The sequence below is a fragment of the Nyctereutes procyonoides genome, unplaced genomic scaffold (genome assembly GCF_905146905.1).
Source record: "Nyctereutes procyonoides isolate TBG_1078 unplaced genomic scaffold, NYPRO_anot_genome, whole genome shotgun sequence".
In the NCBI taxonomy this organism is placed as follows: domain Eukaryota; kingdom Metazoa; phylum Chordata; class Mammalia; order Carnivora; family Canidae; genus Nyctereutes; species Nyctereutes procyonoides.
Window position 1 is genome coordinate 72,215,328 of NW_026575125.1, and position 26,154 is coordinate 72,241,481.

Below are 26,154 nucleotides of genomic sequence, written 5' to 3' on the forward strand. Positions count from 1 at the left end.
TCATGAGTTCAAGCCCTGCATTGGGCTCCGTGTTGAGCATGGCACTTACTTAAAAAAGAAGAAAGAAAAAAGAATAAAATCTGCCAGTTTCTCCTCATTTTCAGCTTCTGTCTAGTGAAGATTCACGCCTTCACTCTTCAATAGAAAATTACATACACTCTGTACTTTATTTCCCACTATGACCACTGGCATTGTCTATCACCTAGTTAATTCTTACTTGTCCTTCAATCAAATCTTCCTTGATCACTTAAGTCTCCTCTATACCCCATCATAATACAATTATTCATAACAATTACTGAATTTACAATTTTTATATTCTTGGACTTGTACATCCACATGTTTGTGATTCAACCACATGAATGGGAACTTACAAGGGCAGATCATATCTAGTTTTGTTCACTCTATATCCCCAGCACCAGCACAGCACCAATAATCACTGGTTGAATGACATGAATGAATTATTAGTATGGATCACTTCCTGTTAATCTTTGACCTCTGGAAACAATTCTGCAGCCCAAAAACTCACAAAGCAAAACCAAAAGGGTTTATAGCATGGCCCAATTCAAAGAGGGCTACAAAATAGTGACTTCTTTTCAATTCAGACTTCTTTTCAATTCAACCTCAGTATGAATACACAGTCCTTCTTTCAGTTTATGTAATGCCCCATCATCTTTTAATGATTATTATTATTTTCTAACAAACTTTTAAAAATATGTTATTTATTTATTCATAGAGACACACACAGAGAGAGAGGCAGAGACACAGGCAGAGGGAGAAGCAGGCTCCATGCAGGGAGCGTGATGTAGGACTCGTCCCTGGTCTCCAGGATCACACCCCAGGCTGCAGGCGGCGCTAAACCGCTGCGCCACTGGGGCTGCCCTCTTTTAATGATTATTGAATAGGATCCATGCTAGTTTTTTCTCTTGTCAACCTGAGTACACTGGGAACTATATTTCCTCAAATCCTTTTCTTGGATAGTATTTGCTTAGAGTTGGCAAAAAGTGCGATTGTGAGAGATTTCAGAAACAGAAGTAAAGCAATAGCCATTACACTAAAAATGTCATCTTTGGTTAGAAGCAGTAAGAGACAGAGGTGTGGATAGATTCCAATTTGCTCCCATGTTTTTCTGCTCCATCTCCAGCTTTTCTTCCCTTCCTAAGGCTCACCAGCAGATGCTTCACTGCAACCTTACAGAGACAATATAACTAAACAAAACCAACAACCTTCCATAGTCTTTTGCATCATCCCCTTTCACAGCCAACCCTCACAGCCTAACAGGTCTACCTTTTAAATTTCCCTCTGAAGACCAAATCTTGCAACCACTCTGGAGTTGATTCGTAGCCTTTATGGTGATTTTTGAACTATTTTTTTTCACATCTTTATTTCTCTTCTGCAATGTGTTCCTCACACTATAAGCAGTCTAATTCTTTTTTTTCTGTAAGATGTGTAATTCTTATCATAAATTTACTCTACTACAGAACTGCCTTCCTGATTGAACTCTGACTGATACAAGATCCTAAACAAACCACTGAATTGAAGTATCATTGGCTTTTAAAAACTATATGGTGCCAAGGTAAAATTAGAATGATCTTACCTTGCCTTATTTTCACTTCCTATCCTTCCTGAATCTTCCATCTGCATTTTCTCATCTCCCAATGGGGAAGAATATGAAAAGCTTTTAAATCCATTCCTTTACCTTTACTCTTTTTGTAAAAGTTTTTTAATTACTCAGGTAATACAAAAATAGAATGTATTCTCATCATAAAATGTCTACAAGTTATGTCTAAATAATTTTCAAAATGTTAAACATATAGAAATATATAAAGTAAAAATAAAACCTTCTCTTTACTATCATTCTCCATTCTATATCACTCCCTGGAGATAACCTCAATGCTAGCAGTTTTGTGTATATCCTCCCAGAATATTTCCTATGTATGTGCAAATACATGCATAGAATTCGGGTTTTCTTCTTCAGAAAATTGGATCATTCTGTAAACACTTTTATGCTACCTACTCCTTTCATCTAAAAATATGCCTTGGAGATTTCTCTATGTCAATACAAATAGGTCTGTTCCATTTTGTTTATAGCTGCACAGTAGTATTTTATAGCAAGGAGGTACAGTAATTTATTTAATCTTTCTACTACAGATGGACCATTAGGTAGTTTACAGTCTTTTAAAACTATAAACATCCTTATATAAGTCTCCTCTTACAGATGTGCAAGTATTTTTTTTATTTTTTATTTTCTCTTTTTTGCAAGTATTTTTATAAATGAATTTGCTGCATCAAAGTATATTTGCATTTTAAAATTTGATATGATAGTACCAAATTATTTAACAGAATGACCATATGGATCCCACCACTAGTGAGAATATCAGTTTCCCACACCCTAATCAACACTATATATTATCAATCTTTTTAATTTTTTGCCAAAACAATGGACAAAGAAAATCTTTCTTTTTCCCTTGGACAAAGATAATCTGATTTTTGTTTCATTTCTCATTCTCCTGATTACTAGTGAGAAAGAGCATCTTTTCATATGCTTATTGGTCATTAGTATATCTTCAATGATTTGCCTATTCATAGCTTTGCTAATTTTTTTAATGAGTTGTTTTCTTATTGATTTGTAGAGCAGTTGGTATTATAGATATTAATCAATTGTCTTTTACATGTGTTGTCAATATGTTTTCCAGTGTGTTTTTTTTTTCTCTTTTCATTCTGTTTCGCAGGTCACAAATTCAAACAATTACAAAGCCAGGAAGGTAGTGTGGGTGTATGATGCTTACCAGGTGTAAGACATCGAGGGATAAAGCAAATAATGACCACTTCGTGGTATCGACATTCTACAAAAAAATATTTAAAGCAACATTAAAAAAAAACATTTAAAGTTCTGTGCAGGAAAATACCTTGCATGCATGGGCCATGAGGTTGAGACCTAGATTTCAGTGAGTTTTTGTTATTGTTGTTGCTGTGATGTTCAGAGGTTTTTGTTTTTTCTTTTTACTTTTTTCTTTTTAATTTATTTTATATTGTTGAATTTGTCAGTGTTTTCCATTGTGGCTTCTAGGTTAACTTTAGTATCTTCCTTATGAAGGCCTTATTTTCTTGTATTTTATTCTAAGACTATTATAGATATTTTTATGTTCATTTCTTTAATCCAACTGGAATTTAGATTATGGTAAAGAAATAACTGTATTAAATCATTATTTTTATCCTAAAAATCTTTTACTAAAGAGTCTATCATGTTCCACTTAATTTAAATGTTATATTTATCACATGCTAAATTCCAATCTTAGAATAAAATGGTCTATTTTGGAATTCTATTACTCTGTTATTGTATTCCTAAATTATATCCACACTGTTTTATTATAAGTTTGCATGATATTTTGATATCAAGTAGGAGGGTAGAGTCATTACTCATTTTTTTTCTTTTTCAAATATCCTTGACATTTTCTTTTACAAAAGAATTTCATTTAAATTTCTTATGGTATCCTCTTGAAATTTTGTTTGAATTGTATTAATTTGGAGAATATTTACATCTTTAAAACTCTGTGCCATCCAATCCAATGGCATTCTTCCGCATTTATTTATATGCTATTATGTCATTCAATAGCCTTTAATAAATATCACTATGTAAAATTATTGCATGTTTTATTATGTTTATTCTGTCTTATTTTAGTCTTGTTACTAATGTGCATTACACCTTTTATTCATGACATTTTCTAATTGTTTTTTACTGGAAAGATAATGACATTTGTATGTTGATATTATATCTAGCCACTCTGCTAAACTCTATTAATTCTTAGGGTTTGCCAGTGGATTTTCATGGATTTTTCTAAATATGTAATCTTATTATCAGCAATTAATGACTGTTTTATCCTTTCTAATATTAGTACTTCCTAATTATCTTTTGTTCTCCTCTCCTCCACTTTCTCCTTCTCTTTCTTCTCCAAATTGTATTGGCTAGGTACTCCAGAGTAACATTGAATAGAAGTGAAAGCAAGCATCTATGGCTTGTCCTGACTTTTTTAAAAAAGATTTTATTTATTTATTCATGACAGACATAGAGAGAAGGCAGTGACATAGGGAGAGGGAGAAGCAGGCTCCCTGCAGGGGGCCAGATGTGGGACTGGATCCCAGAACTCTGGGATCACGCCCTGAGCCAAAGGCAGACGCTCAACCACTGAGCCACCCAGTCATCCCAGCTGAGCCACTCAGGCGTCCCTCTTCCTGACTTTAATGAGAACATGTTTAATATTTATGATTAAGTATCATATGTACTATATATTTCTAGTAGAAACCCTATTTGAAAGTTAAGGAAATTTCCTTCTTTCCATCATCTGTTATTTTTTTAAATCTAGAATGAGTATTGAATTCTATATAAGGCTTTGTTTTAACACCTATTTCAATTAACATGTTTTCTCTCCTTTAACAATTAACATTGTGAATTACATTTATAGCTGTTGCAATGTTGAACCATTCTTCCCTTCCCAGAGTGAAATCCACTAATAACAATACTTTCTTATTTTAGTACTGCATTTGGTTTGCTAATACTTCATTTGGGATTTTTGTATCTATGGTAATAAGTAAGATTGACCTCTATGTCATCACTCTTCACTTGGGTAAGTTCTGCATATCAAATAAAAATCATACCATATAAAAAATTCTTTAAATAAATACGTATTCCAAGTAGTTTATTGGGCCAACCTTGAGAAATGTGTTTTCTGAACCCAGAGCTGAAATGTCTGAGTCATATTTTGTCCATCTAATGGATTCTCATGACATTAAAAAACTCAACAGTTGTTCTGAACCAGAAGGATCCCAGTAAATTACATCTAGTTTTTCCTTCTGAACTATTCTAGTAGTCATCCTCCTTAGGGAAAAAAAATGTATCTGGTTCCTTGGTATTGCAGCAACATTCCAAACATTAAATATTTCTATTCTACTCCCACAGTAACTTTTCCTAGCTCATCATAGCCGTACGGAACTAACAACAAAAATTTTTGAATACTTACTACATATGAGGCACTCCTTTAATCTTCAAGCAACTCTATGTAAAAACACAATTTTATAGATAAGAAAATTCAGGGGCAAAGAGATTAAGTAAATTTCACAAGATTATAGAACTAGTAAGTAGCCAAGCCAAATTTCTGAATTAGTACAGTCTGATTTTAAAAGCCTATGCTATTAACCACTATATTGCCCTCCAATAACACAATGAGGGCTATCCTGAAACAGAGACACACACAACATAGTTTATTTCCATGCTTACAACTTCTTCTCAAAGCTGAATCCAGCCAAATTAAATTATTTTGCTTGGGAATAGTAATTGCTGTAGATTGAGGCCACCTTTGAGTAGTAGAAGTACTACTCTGAGATCAGCAACTTGATGATAATCACTTCCTAACTGTTGGGCCTTGAATAAATTACTTAAATTCCCTGAAAACCAGTTGTTCAATCTGTGAAGTAAGAAAAATAATAGTCTAGTTCTTGAAGGTTTTATGAGCATTAAAGCCAATACATATAAAAACAGTTACTCAAATCCTTGGCCCTTAAGAGTTCAAATATGTTCACAATTGCTATCATCAATACCAGATAGTAGAAAGACATTTTGCTGCTACAGACAATCCAGCTCCTGGATCTCTGGCCACCACCTCCGGTTTATGCTCAAATTCTAAAAAATACTCTGAAACTGTGTTGATATGCCTATCTAACAGCCCATTAGGCTGAACTAAAAACAAATAAAGTCAGGTACTGTAAAAAGTTTGCTGCATTTGAGGAATCCTCACTTCTAAACTTAGCAAAGCCTTAACAAAGTTTTTAATTTCAAGAAAAAGAAATCCCGTAAGCATCAAAGCAGAAAAATGAGTTAATTTGAAAGGAATAAATGTATATATTAACCCATTTGGCTTGATAATCTCCATTTGTCCCCCCAGATGTATCTCCTGCCTTCCCAGCAGTATTGTGGGAGGATAACCTATATAGATTGTATCACCTGAGCTTCTTCGATTTCCAGTTTACAGTTGGATTTGGAAAATGAGAGAAAATGGCAGGACATCTGAGAGTAGAAGAGTGAAGTCAAGGTACTTACTCCCTCCAACTCTCTCTTCAACCCAGCCATTCTATAGATTTAATAATGTTTGTTTCTCTACCTGTGATGATCTTATCTGGAAGTACTCTCTCATAGTTACTGGTCTTAGCTTGGTGTAGTAACCACTCTTTCTAAACTGTGCTTTCAGGCCTACCAATAGTAACAGCTTCTTGCTGTTGCTACACTTGGGTGTCTCACTACCCTTTGTGGGTTCCTTATCTCCACCTACAATTATGTAAATAGTCTCATTAAACTATCCCTAGTTGAACCATTTGAGGATTCCATCTCTTTCCTGCTGTGACTCTGATCATCACATCAATGGAAGGATCATGGAAAAGATCAGAAATAGGTTGAGATTATTTCAATGAGAAAAGTAAACTGTGAAAGAGAGGTCTCCTGAAAAGAACTGTCTTTTTAAAGGGATGAGGCTGTTGACAAAAATAAGATGCAGAGGCAGGAAAGAACCAGATAATAAATGCCTCAGCTTCTCTGTCCTTCTACCCTCCAATCTCCTGCCATATGTGGAGTCTAAAAAAACTCATAGAACAAGAGACCAGGTTTGTGATTGTCAGAAGCAGGGTTTGTGGGACAAGGATGGGGCAGGGGTGGAAGAAATGAGTGAAGGTGTTAAAAAAGTATGAACTTTCAGTTATAAAATAAATGAGTAATAGAGATGTAATGTACACCACAGTGACTATAGTTAATAATACTCTATCGTATATTTGCAAATTGCTAAGAGATTAGAACTTAAAATTTCTCATCACGGGAAAAAAAATCTTTGTAACTGTGAGGTGATGAATGCTAACTAAACTTGTAATTATTTTACAATATATGCATACGTTGAATCATTATTTCACAATATATACATATATCGAATCATCCTAAACATAGACAATGTTATATGTCAATTATATCTCAATAAAACTGGGGGAAATTTTTAATATTTTGAATGAATGAATGCTGAAAGACATTGGAACCATAACTATGAAATATTATGGGGAAAAGTTTGTAACCCAGGAATTTTGTATTTGGGAAAGCTGTCTTTCATATTTGAAAACATAAAAAAATTGATATATGCAGGGGTTCAGGAGATACATCGGTCATAGATCCTTCTTAAAAGAAATGATGACATTTGGGTTGGTCAAAAAATGAGTTAAAAATAAGAGAGCAAGACTAAAGTAGTTGTGACTTTAAAGGAATATTTCATCTTTATTTCTAAGAATATATCCTAAGAAAAAAATTCTGAAATGCAAATAAATATTTGTGCACAAATATGTCTATAGCAGAGAGTGCTGTCTCCCAAAATCTCTTTTCTCTTTCCTCGGTAGTAATAGATATGCCAAGCATGTGATAGCCCAGCTATGCTACATATTCTAGCTTCATTTGGTTGTGTGTGGCTGTATGACTAAGAAATAAGCAAAACTGTGTGCTACTTCTGGATCAGAGCTCTTAAAAAGTAGGCATACCTCTGCCCTGCTCTTTTTCCTTTTCCTGTGAATCTGAGCATAGGTATTCAAGTGACACAGTTTTCAACAGGACAGGTAGAATGAAAAAAAAAACAAAACAGAAGAACTCTGAATTCTTGAATGATTGCATTAAGTAGAACCATGACCTGACTCAGAATTAATTATGTAAGCAACATAAAGAAATAAATTTCTCTCTGATATAAGCCATTACATGCTAGGCAGTCTATTTATTATAGCAGTTGGAATTATCTTAATACAATGCTCATTGCAGTATCACTGATATTAGGGAAATATCAAAAATGATATAAAATTAGGGAACTTCCAAACAATCGAAAATCATACGTTCCTCATAAAGTATGTATATAATAACTCATAAGGGCATAGGGAAATACTTGTTACAAAATATTAATAAAAGAAAGTAATATGTATATTATAATTTCAATTACATAAAGAAAATATATCAATTATAAAAAAACTAGAAGAAAATAGGCTAATATGTTTTTAGCAGTTCCAGCTTTTCATACTGAAATTGTGCTTTTTTTCCCAATTTATTCTTTGTTATACTTTCCAGATTTTCTATAATCATCATGCATTACTCTTATAATCATAAAAATTTGAGTGAAAACTTGAAAAAAGACTGTGAAGATTAGGTGGAGACATTTAAAATGTTTAGGATATGATGTTAATGAAAAAAAGAGTAGAATACAAAATTATGTTCATTTGGATTGCAACTACTTAAAAAATGTGTATGCAAGTTTCAGTATGTAGGAAAAATAAGTCTAAAGATCTAATATACAGTATGATGACTATTGTTAATAATACCAAATTGAATACCGGACATTTGCTAAGAGAGCAGATTTCAGGTGTTCTCATCACAAAAATATGGTAACTATGTGAAGGGATAATATAGATAAGTTTGACTGTAGTAATCACTTTACTATGCATATCAAATCATAATGTGCACCTTAAATATGTGTAATTTTATTTAAAATATAAATTTAAAAAATAATTAAATTGGATGCGGACTAGGAAGGGAAATGCAAAGATGAAAACAGCTGCGTGTTAGAGGGCTTGTGGATGATTTGTTTATTTTAAAACTTTTCTTCAATGTAATCATAATACTGTTTTATTCCAATAAAAACATGAAGTTTTTAACCTAGTTCCTTATCCTCAAATATTTATACTTTTTAGTGTTTATTAAACAGCAATATGAGCCTCAGCTGTGTTTGAGATTTTTCTGGATCAGATACTTCACGGGCTACAATATAAAATGTTTTGAGCTTATTCCTTAACTCAGTTTATTCTTGAACCAATATATCTACCAGGTTAAAGGAATGGTTATTCAAAGAACAGGAAGAAACATTGCTGGTGATGTTTTACAGTATTTAATCTAATATTCTCCTGGCTATTTGCCTCCATCTCCTTTTCTTCTTGTTACTCCAGTTCAGATAATAGTTCAGGGCTGTTTACAAGTTAATAAAAGAGATGATGCAGGATTGTTGGGTGTTCTCAGGGAGCTGGTGATGGGTTTTTGTCATTGACACATTCTTCTGCAATGCTGGCCACTTAAAGCCTATTAGCAGGATGTGCAATAGACTGAGAGTATTTTACTTGGAAAGGAATATATAAGTCTTACTCCTTTCAGCATATGTTCCTCCACACAAGTACTCCATACAATGTAAAATGCTGCAAACACACCCTAACTTTCCCTGCACCCATTTGAACTCTGACTAGCCATCTGCTATTCCTCTACCTCTGGTATTGTTACATCCCAGCTCGGCTGAAATGAAAATTGACAAAACCTTCTTATGTGAAACAAGCTGGAAAGATAATGACAGAGGTGTCTGTGGTGTCTACTTGAACAAGAAAGAGGAAATTCAGACATCTTTCTTGCTTGCATTTTCATTGTGTGACTACTGCTCTGCTGCAAAGTAAGGACACTGCCTAGCTGCAGCATTAAATCCTCTCTGTTGAGGCTAGGGAGTAGCTCAGATGGATGGCAGCCCAAGAGATCTAGCATGTGCTAGACCCTGGAGCTGAAGATCAGCTGTCCTTTGCTATAATCCTTCCCCCCTTCAAAGAAAAGGCAAAGGTGTCTCTTTAATTAGAAAGTGTTTTTATGTACAGCCCTAGCAATGTCTCCATGAGGCACAAAATAACTTAGACTGGGTTTTGGGGAATTAACTATGAATTATTTGACATAATCCAATAATTTGGGAAAAGGAGCATCTGATTAAAACAGGCTGCTCAGAAATTGGCATTATTGAAAGAAGAAGAATATTCTAGGGGTCATCAAGCTTGCAGGGAAGGTCAAAAGAACTGGTAAGCCAGAAAGATTATAAGTTGCATGCAAAATATCTGAGGTCCTTCTAGTACTTTCCAAAGGCACAGTGCTGACATGCCAAATAACTGAGAGCAATAGCTACTTGAAGAAGAATCTTGCCATTTCCTTGGGGGTGAATTTTCCTAAAATTCCTACTTGAAAAGGGCTAGTCACCTTAGCAAAACTGTAAAGTCTGTAATTTGGCTTCCACCTTTCCAATCTTTCCTTTCTCACCCTCCCAGTGCCCACCACTCCCACTTTCAAGCAGACAATACTCTTGGACTCTGTCCTTTCTGCTAAGAAAATCTGCTCCGAAAAAGGATCTAACACTTCTGTGTAACTGTGGCCATGGCCCCTGTTACGAAGATTGGGAGAGTCAAAAATGGATTATGGAATGAAAGGCCTGTCACCTTCTAAAATAATTTTACTCATCTGCCAGTAGGTGGGAGAAGTGATATATTTTTAGGAATGTGACTCCTGAAATCCTACTCCTTGGGTTTCTACTTTTCTGCCTAGGGAAAATTTTGAGGCATTAGCTAATTTTGCAGGCACAAGGCCTCCAGGGCCCAGACAAAATTTTCCAGAGTATTTCATATCCTACTTCTTTTTGGGTAAGGCTCAGACCCACTGATGGAGATCTGGAAAATCATGGTCGATTACTCCTGGTGTTTATCAGTCTGAAACTGTTACATTGACTAATCTGTTGGTTATGAGTTGGGTCTAACGGCCAATAAACTGTCCTTATTGTAAAGAATCTAACTCTAAACTTAAATTCCAGGCAGATACCCATAAAAATTGATTGCTTGGCATTAAAAAGATATTCTCCCTGGAAATTCAAAAGAAGGTAAAGTCATCATTGACAGGGTGGGACTTGGTAGACGTGAAGAACAGACCTCGAGACAGGTTTCATTGTGATCATAAGTTTCCAGCCACTCTGAAGTAGTTTACAAAAAGAGGAATATTCCATCCTCAACTCCCACATAGGAAACTTTTCATGGTCACGTTTCTCTCCTGGGACTGCAAGATCTTCCAAGCACGCAACACCCTTGCACTATGCAGGCCAATAAGAGTTAAACTGAGATTCCTTTAAGGTCCCCCGAGGGGCTGACCTGCCAAGTTTTTCCAGTGGAAAGTTTCAGATGTTCCTATTTCTGAAATAATGGCAAGGCTCCTCCGCCTTCCTTTCTGTTCCCTTCATGCACTCTTTTGCTTTTAGTTGTGGATGGAATAAAATTACAGAGAATCTCTCCTCATCCATCTAGATCCATAGGAGGGATGGTGGCAGAGAGAGCAAGAACAATCTTACTTGTTCTTAATTATGTGGGCCTTTGTCATCTGTAGGCCATCTTCCCCTGCCTCATCTCTATTCCTAGAAAGTACTTTTGCCCCATATCTCCTCTCACCATTTCAATTTCCCTTTTTTTAGTTACCCTTATAATCTGTCCTTTCGAATTCTCTTGACATCCCCCTCCACCAGTCTGCAGGTCAATTCTACTCTTTTAGGATTATAGGCTTTCCTAGAACTTATTCTTTTTTTCTGCTGTCTTTAACACCAATGATAACCCTTCCTCTATCTATGCCTGGGGTTTCTGTGATTCTGAAGGATCAAAGAAGTACAAAGAAAATTAAAGTACAAAGAAAATTACCTCAATGTTTTGGAGGTATCTATTTAGTATGAATCATTTCTACAAAAAAAAGATACTTTTGTGAGGGAAAAGTAAGGGCCTGACTTGACCCCTAAGAGCTCCAAATCTGTGTGAAGGGACAAATGGAAGTGGGGTACTTGCTCACTGAGGAGCTCAGCTCCATGAATGTTTCCTTTTAAAGCAATGCCTTGACTGAGATCTCCAGGGAAGGCCAATGTTGACATGTTTTGAGAAAGTTAGTGCAAAGTAGTGATAAGCATTTGTCAATCCCCTGCTGTGCTCCTGCCATCTGCTCTCCTGAGCTTGAGGGAGAAATCATGGGTTTATGACATCCTATTTAGAGCATTGCTTTTTCTCATCAGAGAGCAAGGGGAAGCTCCCTCTCCAAGTGCTTTGTCCTGTTGAGGCTGAGGTGTGGCATTGCTCACCCTCCCCAGGCAGCAATGTTCAAGAGGACTCCATCTGGAAATGTTTCCTTTTGATGTATTGAGATGTGTTCAGACACACTGGCAGAAATGAATCACACCCTATGTAAGTACCACTGTGCCCTAAATAAGAAATCCAGACTAGAGCTTGCCAAGAGGCTAATTAGAGGCACTGGCCATGTGACCTGTCCTCACTCTAAACTGCCTAGCAGGAATCATTATCCTTGCTGGAGGGAGATTTAGCCTTTAGATACTATCCCTTGATTACTCAAGCCTAGGAACAGTAGGGAGGGAGTGCTGTACATCAGAATTGCCTAGTGACACAGCTCTTGAGTTTGCCATTCAGAAACAGCTAGGAATGTTGTCCCCTTTTTCACTCTGAGTGAACCAGCTGAGCAAGTGAGAACACTGGGACTTAGGAGAGAGCTTCTTCTGTAATTCTTTTGATGACATAGGAAAATATCTCCAGAAAACAATTAAACAAAAAAATCAAGGAAATTAGACCATTTCACCCCAAAGAAGACAGTGGGATAAAAATCTGAATGTAAAACACTACTTAGAATCATCTCAGGGGATCCCTACATGGCTCAGCAGTTTAATGCCTGCCTTTGGCCCAGGGCATGATCCTAGGGTCCTGGGATGGAGTCCTACATCGGATTCCCTGCATGGAGCTGCTTCTCCCTCTGCCTGTGTCTCTGCCTCTCTCTCTCTCTCTCTCTCTCTCTCTCTCTCTCTCTCTCTCTCTGTCTCTCATGAATAAATAAATAAAATCTTTTAAAAAAGAGACAGAGAAACATCTCATAGGAAATGAAGTGTTCTGATTGCACATTGACAGATAAAATTCATGGCTGAAGTGGTCACTAACTGTATTAAAGAGTATCATCAAGGTTGACAAAAGAAAGTAGTAACTGAAAAAGAGACTCTTTCAGAAAATGGAAAATAAAATAAGGAAGGGCCTGCTCTTTTCAGGTCACCAGTGACCTCCATATTGACAAATCCAGTGGAAAACTTCTATTCTCTCCTGAACTGTTCAAAAATATTCAACATGTCTTAACACTTCCTCCCTATTGATCATCTTCTTTCTCTTCGCTCCCATGACACCACACTCTTCCAGTAACTCCTCATCAGTCTCCTTCCCTGAGTACTCCTTTCCCTACTCTCTAAATGTGATAGAGCCCTGGGGCTGAATTCTGGTTCTTTTCTCTTGAGAGGCAATAATAGCATAACATAATAGTTAAGACAATGGACTTGGATGCTAACTTTCTGGTTTTGAATTCTTTTTGTTATTACTTAGTGTGAAATTGTAGTTTGCCTAATCCATCTTCATCTGTAAAGTAGGGATAATAATAGCATATATCTCATGGTATTATTGTAAAGATCAAATAAGTTAATATATATAAAACACTTAGAACACTGTCTAACATATATTATACACTATATACATGTTTGTTATTATCATAATCACCATTACTATTATTACTCTCTTCTCTATCTATACTCTTCCTTTGGTAATCTCATCCACTCTCATAATCTTAAAAAGTACCCATAGTGAAATGACAAATTCATATCACCCAACTTTGAGTTCTCCTATGACATCCAAATTCATAAGTCTAACTACGTATTTGACATTTCTTCTGATATCTAATAGGCATTACAAACTTAACATGTCTTGGTTCAGGCTGCTATAACAAAATACTATAGACTGATGGTTTAAACAACATTTATTTCTCACAGTTTTGGAGAAATCCACAAGCTGGAAAGTTTAAGATCAAGATGCCAGCAGATTCTGCTCCTGGCAAAGGCCTTCTTCCTAGCTTGCAGATGGCTGCCGCCTCACTGTGTTCTCACATGGCAGAGAAAGAGAACACACAGGAGAGCTCTGGTCTCCCTTTCTCTTCTCAGGCCCTGCCCTCAGCTAAACTTAGTCACCTCCCAAAGACCCTACCTCCAAATACCACCATTTTGGGGTTAGTATTTCAACATATGAATTTGAGGGGACACAAACATTCAGTCAGTTCATAACATGTCATAAGTATAACTCTTGTTTTACCTCCCAAACGTGCTCCTTTCCCAGACATTCTTGTTTCACCATCCACCCAGTTGTTCAAATCCAAAGCTAGGAATCATCCTTGATTCCTCCATTTTCATTGTCCCCAATACCTAATCCATTATCCAGTTACAATGGTCCTACCTCTAGAAGATATCTCAAATATGACCACTCCTCTCCATTTCCACTACTACCAACCTAATTCCAGTACTGTAACTTTTAGCCTAGACTACTTCAATAGGCTGCTAACTAGTCTCTCTTATTCCATTCTTGCCCCCTTAAAATCCACACACCAAACAACAGACAAAGTGGGCTGCTAAAAATATAAATAACACAATGCCACTCCATCACTTACAATATAGTTATAGCTTCCCATTGCATTTGCATTAATCCAAAATCCTCCAAAATCAGGGACTGCAAGACCTTTAATGATCTGTCTGTGCCTGTCTGTCCAACCTCATTTTCTTTTTTTTAAGATTTTATTCATTCATTCATGACAGAGAGAGAGAGGCAGAGACACAGGCAGAGGGAGAAGTAGGCCCCATGCAGGGAGCCCGACGTGGGACTCGATCCCGGGTCTCTAGGATCAGGCCCTGGGCTGAAGGTGGCACTAAACCGCTGAGCCACTGGGGCTGCCCTGTCCAACCTCATTTTCTACCTCTCTGCTCCTCTCTCTCTAGATGCCAATCATCTTGCCCACCTTTCTCTTCTTGGGACAATTTCATCTCTTTCCAAACTCAAGGCACTTATATTGACTTTTCCTTCTTCCTGGAATAGTCATCCTTGCTCTTCACAGGGCTAGTTCCTCCTCATCCTTCAAGCCTCAACGTCAGCAGCAATCCTCAGATGCCTTTCTTGACTATTTCTATATCGAACAACCCTCTAGTTACTCTATTTACTGTATAAATGTTATTTATTTATTTTTAAATTGTTTATTCACTTATTTCATTGCTCTTCCACACTAGAATATAACTTCCAAGGTGAGAACTCCATTTTGTTCACTGTGCATATCCAACAAATATTGTAGGACCTGCCACATATCAGTTGTACAACGATTATTCACTGAGTGAATGAATGGATGGATAGATGAATGAATGAATGAATGAAACCGTGTACTGAGCACCTTTACTGTTCTAGGTGCTTTAAAAGCATGATCTTACTTAATGATCAGGATAAGACTGAAATATCTTTTATTCTTACTGCACAAAAGAAGAAACTGAGACTCAAAAAAAATCATATAACTTTGTCAGGATACAAATCCTAGTTTCCTAATTCTAAAAACTATGTGCTTTCAATTTAAGCAAAAATACATTTATTTATTTATTCATTCATTCATTCGTTCATTGGTTCAATAGTTACTGAACATCTAATTTGCACCAAACAGTGTGCCAGGTTCTGGGGATACAGAAGTAAATAAAACACCACCCCTGCCTTGCACAGAATTTTCAGTCTAGTTGTGGATACAGACAAGTAACCAGGTAGTTATACTAGTGGCAATAAATGCTACATTAGCTATACTAGGGAAGTGAGAGTAAAGTATAGGCTCTGGAGTCCAAATGCCTGGATTTGATTTCCAGTTCTGCCACTTTTTTGTTACTTTTGACAAGTTGTTTAACCTGTGCCTTAAACCAATGCCTCAGTTTATCAGTAAGATGGGAATAATAATAGAGTACCTATCTTAAAAAGTAATTGTGAGGATCAGATGAGTTAATACATGTATATGCCTGGCACATAAGAAGTACTCAACAAATGTTAGCTGTTGTTAGAGGTGTATAGGAGGAGGGAGAAGACCATTAAAGCAGTGTTCACTGAAAGCTTCCCAGAAAAGGTAAAGATGTCTGGTCTAAGCTTTGCAGAAATACTAGATATAGTGGTCAGCTAGGTTTAAAAGGCTGAGGTTTCCTCACTCCTGGTAGAGGAAAACACATTCAAAGGCTCTTTTCCTGCCATCCTATGTCAGGTTTATCAGCTCAATCACAATTTATTCAAAAACTTGACACTGTTAACTCTGTTCTTTCTTTAAGCTAAAATGGCTTTCATGTAAATCACATGGTTCCAGTGATGTTCCCAGAAACCCAAAGATATATAAAATGAGACTGAAGAGAGAGGCAGAAGTTGTGGGAGCTCTGGACAGGCAGGTGGGCATGGAAAAAAGACAGGACATAAAGAAGTATATCCCATACACATTTGTCTATATCCAAGTGCCTTGCAGCTGGGAAGGTGGCTGAGGAGGACAGGGAGAGAGCCAGAGAGGAAACCAGGGTCTCAAGGGAGGGAACTACTACTAAGTTAAGACAGTTGGAGCTGATGGAAAAAAGATGAAAAGAAGTAGAAGCAGAACAAATATAAAGTGAATTTAAAACTCTTCAAAGTATAGACTCCCAATTATACCAGCTTTATGCAGTTTCCCAGACAAAGTCCTAGGAATCACTTAAAGAGTGCCTTTAAATCACATTTGCCATGCAGGCAGCCTGCTGAGAATAAGTCACTGTGTTGTGGTTGTAACTTCTGTAGAGACATTTCTGGAAGAGTCTTGTGAATGGGCCAGATGAAAGACTACCAGTCAGGCCAAAGATCCCTGCCCTTGGCCTCAGTCCACATTAGAGTTGAGGGGGAAAAGGAAGGGACCAGCCTACAACCCAGTTTGTAACTGAAGTGAGGCAAGTCTGATGTTTGGCAGTCTAAGCTCACAAAGAGAATTTTTAATGTCTCATGATGCCTCTTGCTTGACAACATCTGCAGGAATTGGCCAACACAATGTGACATTCTGGTATCTAGAATCAGGACATAATTCCTTTCTGGAGTCCTTGCTCTATTTCCCTGGGACGTGGAAGGGTTTGATGATGATGATAACTGGTGTTTGGGGTCTGCTTTGCTTTTTATGCATTCATGATTACAGTCTGTATGCAAACTTTATAGCATTTCCCTCACCTTCTGAAAGCAGCTGCAGTTGCTGTAAGCCATGGTAGGGAGGAAGGAGGAAGCATGCAAGCTTACTGAGAACCAGACTTGAAAATCCAAAACAGTATCTTAGAAGCTATTTACTCTTTGTGGAAGGAAGACACATATAGAATGGGCATGTGATTTCCCAGTTACACAGTTGGTGACAGAACCCTGATCCGGTTTCAACCAGTGTTTCTTTCAACCTGAGGGAAGCATTAGCCTAAATGTTGTTTCATTAATACAGCTAAGCACAACTTTATAAAGGAAGCTGCATGATTCATGTAAATCCTCTTGATTTTGCTGCAATATATTATTGCTCTGTCAGGAGGCACCAGAAAAAAGAATGTAGCTTTTCATGCCAACAGGTTACTGACTTACATGACTTCTGTGTGGCATAGACATTTCAAAGGTGGCTTAGAGTAAAATTCAAAAGATTTAAAATAACCCTCTCAACTGCAGGGGGGGGACCCATCCCTTTTAAAAGTTGCTTCCTAGGACTTTCAGCCTGAGGATGCCAAGGGCTTTTGAATAGCCCTTACACTCCTCAACAAGTCAGCCTAATTGACTTGTATCCTCCACCACTTTGGACCCCCTTTTAATTTCCCCTCCTTTCCAACATTCCCCAGGCCACCACTTGCTGAGTGCCCCCACCTTCCTCCAAACCTCCAAACTGCTCTCCCTAACCAGTACCTCATGTTCCCAACTTTTCCAAACATTCCTACCTTAATTTTTTTTATTAAGTACTTTTTCCATGCCAGGTACTTTGTACATGGTGCATCACTTAAACCCTGAAATTCCCTCTAGGACTCCTGCCTTCACCCTCAGCATCCAGGCAAGATTTTCCTATCCCATGTCCCATGCTGTCAGGGCATTGCTTGAATTGCCAAGGTAACAGATACTTATCTGACAAATAAATCTGTGCTAAGACGTTAAATGACACCCCTCAAAGCACACTATGTAGACATCTCTAAACCACTGTATTGGCCTTATTGGAAAACACTGACTTGCCCAAGAGTCCAATTCAGTACTCTTCATAATAATAATATCTTCTATTTCTACAGCTTGTAAAAGCCCTTTCACATAATTACCAAATATTATCCCTTAGTCTGTGTTAAGGTGTTAATGAGGACTTTATCCACTTCCATATGTTTTAAGGTACCTTTTAACTATTCTGAATGACCTGCTGTTTCTTCTGAGGTCCTGGCCCTGTTCTGACAAACCTTGCCTCACTGACTCAGGAAGTCAGAATGCCCAGGCCACCTAGGGGCTGATGGGGAGAGCAAATGCAGTAAGAAGGCCAGGAAAGTCAGGAGAAATGCTAAAAACATGGTCTCCTAATCATGTCCTACAGTTTAATTCTATAGGGATCTAACCTCAGACCATATCTCTAGCCCAGCCACTCCTGGCAGATGCTGCAGCCCAAACCAACTACCACCTCAGGCTAGGGGCTTGGCTTTAATCTCTATCCCTTCGACTGCCACTACAGAGTCTGGTCTAAAGAGGTAGACCTAACTAAAGCCCTACCTCCAGGCTTTCCCAAGACACTAAAATAGTGTGTTTGCCACATCATAAAGTACATTCCTCAAGACATTTCTATGCCCCTTCCTCAACACCACCAACACCAGTCTGATAGTGGAAGCTTCTTGAGGGTAAAGCAGTGTCTCCTCTAGTGGGTAGACACATAACAAGAAAAAGGGTAACAAGTAAAATTGATGTTAGAGATCAGAATGGCAGAGCTAGAAGAAAATTTTGAGATCACCTAGATCAGCAGATCTTAAACTTTGGCATGTATCAGAATCATCTGGAAGACTCACTAAAACACAAATTTCTGGAACCCCATCCTAGAGTTTCAGATTCAGCATAATTATTTTAAACAAGTTTCCTAATGATGTTGATGCTTCTAGTCCAGAAATAACACTTTGAGTACTGTGTTAATCTTCTCTATACATTTTAGATAAGGACATTGAGTCCCAGAGAGAAATAACATCTTCACTTTGATGATGTGAAAACTAATGAGCAATTTAGTTACTTGCCCAAGGATACACAACTAGTAAGTAGTACTGACTTAAAATGTGGCAGTCTGGGATGCCTGGGTAGCTCAGCGGTTTAGTGCCTGCCTTCGGCCCAGGGCGTGATCCTGGAGTCCTGGGCTCGAGTCCCACTTTGGGCTCCCTGCATGGAGCCTGCCTCTCCCTCTGCCTGTGTCTCTGCCTCTCTCTCTCTCTCTCTCTCTCTCTCTCTGTGTGTGTGTGTGTGTGTCATGAATGAATGAATGAATGAATGAATGAATAAAATCTTTAAAAAAATCTGGCAGCCCAATGCTAGTCCCAACCTTTCACTATGCTAATGCTATATCTATCAGAAAGGGAGACAGAACATAAAGACTCCTAACTCTGGGAAACGAACTAGGGGTGGTGGAAGGGAAGGAGGGCGGGGAGTGGGGGTGAATGGGTGACGGGCACTGAGAGGGGCACTTGACGGGATGAGCACTGGGTATTATTCTGTATGTTGGTAAATTGAACACCAATGAAAAATAAATTTATTATAAAAAATGCTATCTCTAAGGGTATGGCTTTTGGAGTCAATGTTCAAGTCCTAGCTCCACCATTTCCTAGCTATATGACCTTGGGTAGGTTACTCCATACATAAAATGGAGATAATAATGATGCTTATTTCCTGAGATTATTGTGAGAATGCAATTAGAGAATATATGTAAAAATACACGTGTAGACACTTTGCTCCGTGCCTCACCATAGTAAGTGCTTAATAAATGGCAGTTGCTATCATCATGGCTGAATTTGTTTGTTGTTAGTTAAAGAAGGCTGGGGACACCCTTTCTCTTGACTTCCATGTTCCCAAGTGGAGAAATATCAATTAGCATAACACTGTTGACCTCTCAACACCCTCTCATTTTTTCTCTCTCAGGAGGAAGGAATTCTGATTGGTAGATTTGGGAGCAGGAACAGTGTAGCCAGTAGGGATGTATCTGTTTTTAGAGGGAATGAGCACAGTTCTATTTGCTGCCATAAAATCCCCTTTCTGGGCAAGACCTACAGCTTTCTTGAATTTCTTTATTCTGGGTGGGTATCTCTGCCTAATTCTGAAGTTCAGAATTAAGAAGCCTACTTGGTAAACATATCTAAATCACTTTCTCTAGCACTTCCACCAGAAATAAAGCTATTTTGATCGCCTGCTTTACTTCTTTGTCTCTATCACCTCAGAACTGAAGGAAGAAAAGAAAAGATGTAATTTGTTGGGCTACTTCAAACCCCTGCATTATTATTATTCATTCATGTGAGTTAGTGGAAGAGCTTATACTGGACCGAAGTCTCTAAACTCCTACTGCAGTGCCTATTAACTATCCTGGATTTATTATATTGAAAATGCCTTCAAGGTTCCATCTCGTTTAGTTCACATTTTGTAAAATTTTATTGAGGTATAATATATACATAAAAGAACACAAATCATAATTGGACAGCTCACTGAATTTTCACAAATTGAGCATATTCGTGTAACCAGCATGCAGATCAATAACTACCATAGCCTCTCACTGCACTTTCTAGGTATAAGCACCTTATTTCCTTCTATTTTTCTAATAGGAAGATGAAGTCTTCCACCATTGAGCAAAAAATTTACATATCCCTACAATCGCATAGTCTTGGGTTGATTTAAGAAATCAAATCAGTCCTCTCAATCTTTGTTTGAATAAACAATCTCCTCTCCACAAGCTATGTAATTCGAGCACCATGTAAATGCTTCCAGCATCATGTAAATATATCCTGTGCATTCACTGAAATTGCCAATGCAAGATTCAAAGCCATGCAAACATCTTCCCTTCTTTTTCACTGGAAGACATCATTTCACTCAGGAGGGACGCAGGGAGGTAGACCAAGAAATAACCACAGGCACCAAGGAAAAGTGCTTATGGTTCCTTAAGCTGGAGATGAGACAGGCTGAGGACTGCTGAGGTCTGTGGGTATTCCCACCCACCTCCTGACCTTCCAGGTCTTGTAGTCATGCATACCACACTTATCTCTACATTCTACACACACACACACACACACACACACACACACACAGATAGGGTAGCAACTACTGAACTGAAACCTTGTGCTATATACAAATTGGCATTTAATAAGTTTTTTTTGTCATGAAGGATATTGATTAATTCTGAGAGGTAGCTAAGATTTACATTCAGAATCTGTAATCACCAAGTTTATTCTCAGAAAATCCTTCCATTAAAACCTGGGTGGGGGTACCTGGGTGACAGTCTGTTACGTGTCTGCCTTCAGCTAAGGTCATGATACCAGGGTCCTGGGATTGAGCCCCACATAGGGCTCCCTGCTCAGCAGAGAGCCTGCTTCTCCCTCTCCTTCTGCTGCTTCCTGTGCTTCTCTCTCTCTCTCTCTCTCTCTCTCTCTCTCTCTCTCTCTCAAATAAATAAAATCCTTTTTAAAAGAAGACCTGGGTGGAAAAAGTAGTTGAGGATACTAGTGACTCACCATCATTCTTAGAATAAAAGCTAAATCCTTCATTATGATCTACAGTTATCTATATCACCTTCTCTCTTTCTCTCCTCTCCAGTTAAGCTGGCTCCCCTCCTATTTCTTGCTGTACTCCTGTCAGAAATTTCCTTTTTTCCTATCTTTGCAGGCAAGTTCCTGAGTTTTTCTAGAGTCAGCTTCAACAGCACTTTCTCAGAGAAACCACCTATGACCACCTCCCAATTTCTCCCTATTTAATTTTCTTCAAAACACTTATGGCTACCAGAAAATTATATTTGCATACTTTTTAATTATCTGACCCCCTCACTAGGAGGCAGGTTTCTAGGATGTAAAAGTAGATATTTCTTCTGACTTGTTCACAACTGTATCCCAGTATATAGAACATTGCTTGGAACATGGTAGATAATATTTCTTGAGTGAGTACATGAATGAATTGTTTTAAACTATCTGTATGCCATGAAATCACCAGAGGTAATTCATGACATTATTCTTTAGCAGTCTCTGGAAAGTATAGACTTTGAAACTAACTAAACCTAGATTCGCATGCTGTTTTTTTCCCTTTACTGATAAACCTGAGTGAACTTGGACAAAGTTTCTTAGCCCCTCTGAGCCTGTTTCCTCTTCTTTAAAATTATAATCTCTGGCAGCCCAGGTGGCTCAGCGGTTTAGCGCCACCTTCAGCCCAGGGCGTGATCCTGGGGCCCTGGGATTGAGTCCCACGTCAGGCTCCCTGCATGGGGCCTGCTTCTCCCTCTGCCTGTGTCTGTGTCTGTGTGTGTGTGTGTGTGTGTCTCTCATGAATAAATAAATAAAATCTTTAAAAAATAAAAAAATAAAATTATCATAATCTCTACCTCACATAGCTGTTGCGACGACCAAGTTTTGTAACATATATAAAGTCCACAACACAGTGGCCTAGAACATGATAGATCTCAATGCACAGTCTCACTGCTTTATCCCAAACCATGCCTTGCTATTATATGCCTCTTCATATGCCTTGATTATTCTTTTTGTCTAAGTGTGTATTCTGCTCCTTCTTTATTCTTCCCAGTCTCACAAACTCTCCAAAGCAAACAACTATAGAAACAACAAAAAATTCTGATGTCTGCCAAGACCATATAGAAGAATCACCATTTAAGTTCTCATTTCTACAGTGACTGGTCTTGTTTCCTGCCTATTATCTGTCTCCTTCCACTGCCTCCTGTTGTAAAGAAATCAAGCTGAATTGCTATAAGTATGGACTTTAAGTCATAATAAATCATTCAGATGTCAAGAGTCCTAATCTGCCAATCTGAGGGTAGAAAGATTGATTAGAAGGCTTAAAAGCTTCACTTATCATTTGTAAAAGTTTGTTCTTTCTCCTTCCTCCACTCATCCCTCCTCCTCCTTCTCCTTCTTTTTAATTTTAGTTTAGTTTTGTTTATTTTGTTTTTCTTATTTTCTTTCTTAAGGAAGATTGGAGATGCATCAGTCTCCTTTCCAGGGTCCTGAGATAGAGCCCTGTTGGGCTCCCTGCTCAGTGGGGAGCCTGCTATTCCCTCTCCCTCTACACTTCCTCCCACTCCTGCTTGCTCACTTTCTCTCTCTAATAAATAAAAAATTCCTTAAAAGCAAGCATTATATGGTCTAATTCATTTGGGGAATATAAATAGTAGTGAAAGGGAATAGAGGGGAAGGGAGAAGAAATGGATAGGAAATATCAGAAAGGGAGACAGAACATGGAAGACTCCTAACTCTGGGAAACGAACTAGGGGTAGTGAAAGGGGAGGAAGGCGGGGGGTGGGGGTGACTGGATGACGGGCACTGAGGCGGGCACTTGATGGGATGAGCACTAGGTGTTATTCTGTATGTTGGCAAATTGAACTCCAACAAAAAAAATTTTTTTAAAGAATAATATCTGAAATGTAACAATGTAACAGTTGCTCCATAAGTGTTTGTTCCCTATCCCCTGTCAAATTGTGTTGGACATCTTCCCTTTGCCTCTCTATCCTTTTCTATCCTACTCTGTGTTCTGGAAGACTGACTTTTATAGATTCCATCACTGGGTTTCCTTGTTCTCTGGCTTCCTGTTGAGTTAGAACAATGGAGAGCATAGTAGGAGGTCAGAGGGAAGAAAGTGAAGTTGGGATATCTATTCCTTTATTCTATCCTGCAGGATGCCATAGGCCCATAGACTGATTAAATTCCTCAAGGAAGGGTCACAATTACAGTTAGGAAGACCACTCATTGGAACACTCTCTTTTCTTCGTTGTTCTTTCAGGCTGAGATGATAATACTTTGTTATCTCTTTCTGTGGTTTACCACACCTTTGTAAATAGCCCCTTTATAAATTCTCCTCATATTATTTAGTTTGAGCATGCCTTCCTATTTCTTGCTGAGACCCTGATTGGTACATTCTCTTACAATTTCTAAATATCCATGACAAATAGAAGGAAGACAAATGTACTCAATCTGTCTATAAACGCCTGAATTAGCTGCCCCAGTCCTTCCTTTGAGATGTTGAGCTCTAATGAGGGGAAAGTTTCATCTAGTGAAAAGAACATAAAACAAATGGGTCAGAAGACAGAGTTTTGCTCTGCTTCTGCCATAACTCTTTGAGCTTAGGCAAGTGATATGGCTCCTCTGTAGGTCATCCAGGAGAGCTGCAAAACATAAAGACCCCACTGATGTGCCTGAGACGCCCCACACCAAGGGCCCAGGAGAGACCGATCATCTGGATCACGAGCCTCCTGTGTCTCCACTGCTCCCTCGAAAAGAACAGGGTCCCCAAGACAGCAGCCTAAATGAAGATGAGCGCCTTCTCCCCAAAGACAAAAAAACCAACTTGTTCAGTGCCTTGATCAAAAAGAAGAAGAAAATGGTCCCAACAGCCCCAAAACGCAGCAGCTCCTTCCGGGAGATGGACGGCCAGCCCGAGCGCAAGGCAGCCGTTGAGGAGGAGGGCCGAGAAACCAGCAATGGGGTGCCAGCCCTCACCACCCTGGACGCAGCCGAGCCAGCCAAGTCCCCAAAGCCCAGCAGCGGGGCGGGTGTCCCGAATGGAGCCTTCCGGGAGTCGGGGGGACCAGGCTTCCGGTCTCCCCACCTGTGGAAAAAGTCCAGTACACTGACCAGTACGCTGCCGCCAATGAGGAGGAGAGTGGCGGCAGCTCCAGCAAGCGCTTCCTGAGGTCCTGCTCGGCCTCATGTGTGCCCCACGGGGCCAAGGACACAGAGTGGAGGTCTGTCACGCTGCCTCGGGATTTGCAGTCCACAGGGAGGCAGTTCGACTCGTCCACATTTGGAGAGCACAAGAGCGAGAAGCCAGCTCTGCCTCGGAAACGGGCGAGTGAGAATAGGTCTGACCAGGTGACCAGAGGCACAGTGACCCCCCCCACCCCAGCTGGTGAAAAAGACTGAGGACGCAGCAGATGAGGTCTTTCGAGACATGGGGAGTCCAGTCCAGGCTCCAGCCCTCCCAGTCTGACTCCAAAACTCCTCCGCAAGCAGGTGTCGGGGGCTCCTTCCTCCAGCGTTCCCCACAAAGACGAGGCCGGGAAGTCCAGTGCCTTGGGGGCCCCTACCACAGCTGAGCTGGGGACCCCTGCCACCAGAGGAGGGCCAGACATGTCCGGAGGGGCCAGCAAAGCCCCCGCAGAGGAGCCCAGAGCCAGGAGGCACAAACCCTCCTCCGAGTCCCCAGGGAGAGACAAGGGGAAACTGTCCAAGCTCAAACCTGTCCCACCGCCTCCACTACCAGCTTCCATTGGGAAAGCCGGGAAGCCTTCTCAGAGCCTGAGCCAGGAAGCAGCTGGGGAGGCCAGCACTGCCGGGAAAGCCAAAGCCGCAGCAGTGGTTGTGGATGCTGTGAACAGTGACACCGTCAAGCCCGGTCTGCTGGGAGAAGGCGTCAAAAAGCCCGTGCTCCCATCCATGCCAAAGCCGCAGTCGTCCGGCAAGCCGGCGGGGACCCCAGCCAGCCCGGCTTCCGCCCCTTCCACGCTGTCATCCGCATCCTCTGCCCTGGCTGTGGACCAGCCAGCCTCCACTGCCTTCATCCCTCTCATATCAACCCGTGTGTCTCTTCGGAAAACCCGGCAGCCTCCTGAGCGGATCGCCAGTGGCACCATCACCAAAGGTGTGGTCCTGGATGGCACAGAGGCTCTGTGCCTCGCCATCTCTAAGAACTCCGAGCAGATGGCCAGCCACAGCGCTGTACCTGAAGCCGGCAAGAATCTCTACACATTCTGTGTGAGCTACGTGGATTCTATCCAGCAAATGAGGAACAAGTTCGCCTTCCGTGAGGCCATCAACAAACTGGAGAATAATCTCCGGGAACTTCAGATCTGCCCGGCGACAGCAGGGAGTGGCCCAGCGGCCACTCAGGACTTCAGCAAACTCCTCAGCTCCGTGAAGGAGATCAGTGACATCATGCAGAGGTAGCAGAAGCCAGGCATCAGGCCAGCTGGAGCCGCCTACAGTGTGTGAGGCTGCCCCATGCCTGCCACAGTGGCTGACACAGACCAGAGAGCTGGGACGTTGGCCGGGGAGCTCCATGTGAACGGAGCTGAGAGGGTCACTGTGGAGCACAGCCCTACTACCTAACATTTTGCGCCAGCTGTTTTCCTGCACTTTTCCTGTCCTCAGCCCAGGCTCCCTGAACCACCTCTGTCCTGAGTTCTACCTGTGGGGTTCCTGCTCTGTGGACTCCAGTTGGTCCGCCAGCCTC

The 26,154-nt window shown here is 39.7% G+C and overlaps 1 protein-coding gene across 1 annotated transcript in view; it reads left to right on the forward strand.

Annotated features, from left to right (window-relative positions):
- Positions 1–25,868, forward strand: part of LOC129517984 (tyrosine-protein kinase ABL1-like) — a 38,166-nt gene extending 12,298 nt beyond the window's left edge. The window contains 4 exon segments of the mRNA XM_055338060.1: positions 24,075–24,562; positions 24,565–24,815; positions 24,817–24,871; positions 24,874–25,868. Coding sequence (XP_055194035.1) covers positions 24,075–24,562; positions 24,565–24,815; positions 24,817–24,871; positions 24,874–25,868 — 1,789 coding nt within the window.
- The last annotated feature ends 286 nt before the right edge of the window (positions 25,869–26,154 follow it).